The sequence below is a fragment of the Lactuca sativa genome, chromosome 4, assembly GCF_002870075.4.
Source record: "Lactuca sativa cultivar Salinas chromosome 4, Lsat_Salinas_v11, whole genome shotgun sequence".
Lineage (NCBI taxonomy): Eukaryota > Viridiplantae > Streptophyta > Magnoliopsida > Asterales > Asteraceae > Lactuca > Lactuca sativa.
The window spans coordinates 56,999,218-57,002,628 of NC_056626.2; the positions used below are offsets into that span (position 1 = coordinate 56,999,218).

The 3,411-nt window shown below is 30.5% G+C and overlaps 1 protein-coding gene across 1 annotated transcript; it reads left to right on the top strand.

The window, feature by feature from the left end:
- Positions 1 to 312: 312 nt before the first annotated feature.
- Positions 313 to 3,019, top strand: LOC111878535 (ubiquitin-conjugating enzyme E2-23 kDa). The gene is made up of 6 exons (XM_023875051.3): positions 313 to 431; positions 558 to 637; positions 1,167 to 1,281; positions 1,377 to 1,429; positions 1,600 to 1,728; positions 2,676 to 3,019. Exons 1-6 carry the CDS (start codon positions 388 to 390, stop codon positions 2,807 to 2,809), a joined length of 555 nt encoding a protein of 184 aa, XP_023730819.1. The 5' UTR covers positions 313 to 387; the 3' UTR covers positions 2,810 to 3,019.
- Positions 3,020 to 3,411: the final 392 nt, after the last annotated feature.

Consider the following 3,411-nt stretch of genomic DNA (forward strand, 5'->3'; position numbering starts at 1 on the left):
TGCTATATCAAACCTTCATTTGTTATTATATATATATATATATATATATATATATATATATATATATATATATATATATATATATATATATATATATATATATATATATATATATATATATATATATATATATATATATATATATATATATATATATATATATATATATATATATAAATAAATTTTGTTGTTTTCTCCCTTGTGACGCAATTTTCTCCTTTGGTACAAGGGGTGGGGTGTCCCTGTTTCTATAATTCTATACCCCAAAACTCCAAACTCCAAAACCATTTTTTATTTGTGAGTTGTTTCTCATCTCTCTCTCTCTCTTTCTTTCTTATCTCTCTCGGTGAACTCGAACAAATTTCTTCTCAAAAGAAAATCACAAAAATGTCTTCTCCTACCAAACGCAGAGAGATGGACTTGATGAAGTTGTAAGTTCTTGAATTTCGTTATTTAGATTTAAAATCAATTCTATATCATACTTTATGCTTTTTTAATCTTTTCGGAATTTGTTTATACAACAAAATTAATTTTCCAACCGATTTACTATGAACTAGGATGATGAGTGATTACAAAGTGGAGATGATCAATGATGGGATGCAAGAGTTTTATGTGCATTTCCATGGACCTGCTGACAGTAAGTTCTACTATTTTGTCCTTTACGTTTCCATGTCTTTTATGCTTTATGATCTTAGGTTTCGTGGGTATTGTTGAATTAAAGCTAGATTCAAGTAATACGAACAGGGTTAGATGAGATTTTGACTTGCTTTTTTCTAATTTTTGAACAAAAATTTCATCTATATGATTTTGGTCCTTGTTTATTTTCTTTCGTTTTTCACGAAATTTAGCTAGATAAAAATTTACTGGTCTGTATCTCTGTGTACATATGAACAAGGTTATATTATATTTTGATCTTTATTCCCTAATTTTTTTGCTTAAATTTTGGCTTTTTATGATTGGAGTTATTTGAATTCGAGGCTTATTGCATTTTGGGAATCATTATCTGTAAATCAGAAGCCGCTTTTCAGCTTTTGACCTTCTTCTGTCAAACGAAAACATATTAAGATCTCAAATGACATAAAACATGTTCATATCTAGAAGAAAAGTAATATTTTATGTTCGTTTGGATTAATTATTCTTCTCAAATATAATCATGAATTATGCAGGTCCATACCATGGAGGTGTGTGGAAGCTACGAGTTGAACTTCCAGATGCTTATCCTTATAAATCTCCATCCATTGGCTTTGTTAACAAAATTTATCATCCAAATGTGGATGAAATGTGAGTGTGTGATCTTAAAATCATTAGGTTAAAAAATCCAATCCATGATCTTGTTTTGGGTTCAAGATTTTCATAATTTGATTTTTTTTTTTCAGGTCTGGTTCAGTTTGCTTGGATGTGATTAATCAAACATGGAGCCCCATGTTCGGTAATTTAAAACATACATACTTTCTTTGTTTCATTAAAATTACAAAAAGAAAAAACTTGAGTCACCAATTTCAACTTTAACCCTTTTTATTTTGAGATGTAATAAGGAAATTACAGTATGTTCATTTTGTGACACTGATTTTGATATATTTTAGTATCTTTTTTTGATAGACTTGGTGAATGTGTTTGAGGTGTTCCTTCCGCAACTTTTGTTGTACCCAAATGCTTCTGATCCATTGAATGGAGAGGCTGCAGCTCTTCTGATGCGTGATAAATCTTCTTATGAACAACGAGTCAAAGGTATGCAAATTCGCCCTTAACTTTAAGTTTGATTTAGTCTTTCATCATGTTTTATGCATGATGCCAAAAGCTTTAAAGTCCTAACTTTTTGAATAGTCCTAGCTGTTTACAAAATTGCCCTTGCTTAATTCTTCTTTCCATTTATCATTTCCTTAAATATTTTCTAAACATAGACAAACATATAATGGGAAAAAAAGAAATAGGGTCTAAGTCCATGTCCCTACTTTCTTTTTGAAAATTTTGAATTCTTAATAACTGTCGATTGTGTTGTACTTCAAAAATTAATAGGGCCCAAGTCCATTTCCATACTTTCTTTTTGAATTCTTGAAATTTTATAGTACTTAAAAGATAGAAAAGCAAAAAACTAAAGAACTGAAAAAAGTAAAACTAAAAGCTCTTCTCTTCTCTATGAGTTTAAAAGCCTTTTGATTTTTGATATGTTTTATTTTTGACTTGTAACATTTGGAACGTTGAGTAATTGTGGTTGTGGTGGATTATGGTTTCTTCTTATTGGAATTCTGATCATAGTTTATTTGACTTTTGGAATATCTGATCATGGTTTTTATATAGATATTTAACAAACAGTATATACAGTTTTGCATTTTCAAATGGTGGAAAATCATCACACTTTGCATTTTCCATAGAGGCTGCTTCCATAACTCATTGCTTTCTACTTTTGAGGTCAAACTTATTACATTTGACTTTTGACATTCAAGTCATGATAAGATACAAAATTCACCACAAGAAATAATTAATTATCATAGTATTTGTTATTGAGACTTGGTTAATATCGATTTTCTATCAAAAAACTTACGATGATGCAGCAATTACCAAGTCAAAGATCGGCTTGTTTGACCTAAAAAGTCAACTGTAGCACTTTGTTTGGGAGTAGAGCTATAAATAAAAATAACATGTACCCCATGCATTGAAAGTTGTACATTGAACAGAGTACTGCGAGAAGTATGCAAAGGCGGAAGATATGGGTGGTCTTCCGGAAGAGCAATCAAGCGATGAGGAGCTGACCGAAGATGAATACGACTCGGGAGATGATGACATGGCAGCGGGCCCCGTGGACCCGTAGTCTACCCAATTGATTGATTGGTTTAAGTTGTTGGTATTTATTTTGTACATTATGGTTTAGTTGTTCAAGTTGTGTTTGTAACGTTGTCGTAAAAAAGACCATTTATATGGGAAGGGATGAAAAATGAAAATCCTAATCCCACTGTCATTTTCATCTCATGTACATAAATTTACTGGTTTTGTTCATGTATTGTGTTGGTAATTTGTTTTATATATGTACTTAAATTGTATGAAACTACTTGTACATCTCAAAATGTACAACTAGTACTGTGATTTATCTTTCTCATGTTGGCTATAGGATTGGTTGGTGGGGTACTCTGAACATCACAGTTTACATGATTTGTGATTTATCTTTCTCATGTTGGTTGTAGGATTGGTTGACGGGATATTTCCAAATGTGGCATATATCTTTTTTTATAACATCTTTTAATTTGTTTGCATGACATTTTGCTAGCTAAAATAACTAAATTCAGAGTGTTGTAGTGATGATCACTTATTTATGCAAATTTTTACCAAAATATGCAACAAAATGGAATTCTTATTGATTTATGTTATGGTTCCATATTTTACCAAAAGTTTATCAACTTGTTAGTGAGAGGTTTA

Coding starts and splice junctions, on each gene's coding strand:
- LOC111878535 (XM_023875051.3), top strand. CDS start 388: ATGTCTTCTCCTACCAAACGCAGAGAGATGGACTTGATGAAGTT. Junction 638..1,166: donor TTTCCATGGACCTGCTGACA/GTAAGTTCTACT, acceptor TGAATTATGCAG/GTCCATACCATGGAGGTGTG. Junction 1,729..2,675: donor TTATGAACAACGAGTCAAAG/GTATGCAAATTC, acceptor TACATTGAACAG/AGTACTGCGAGAAGTATGCA.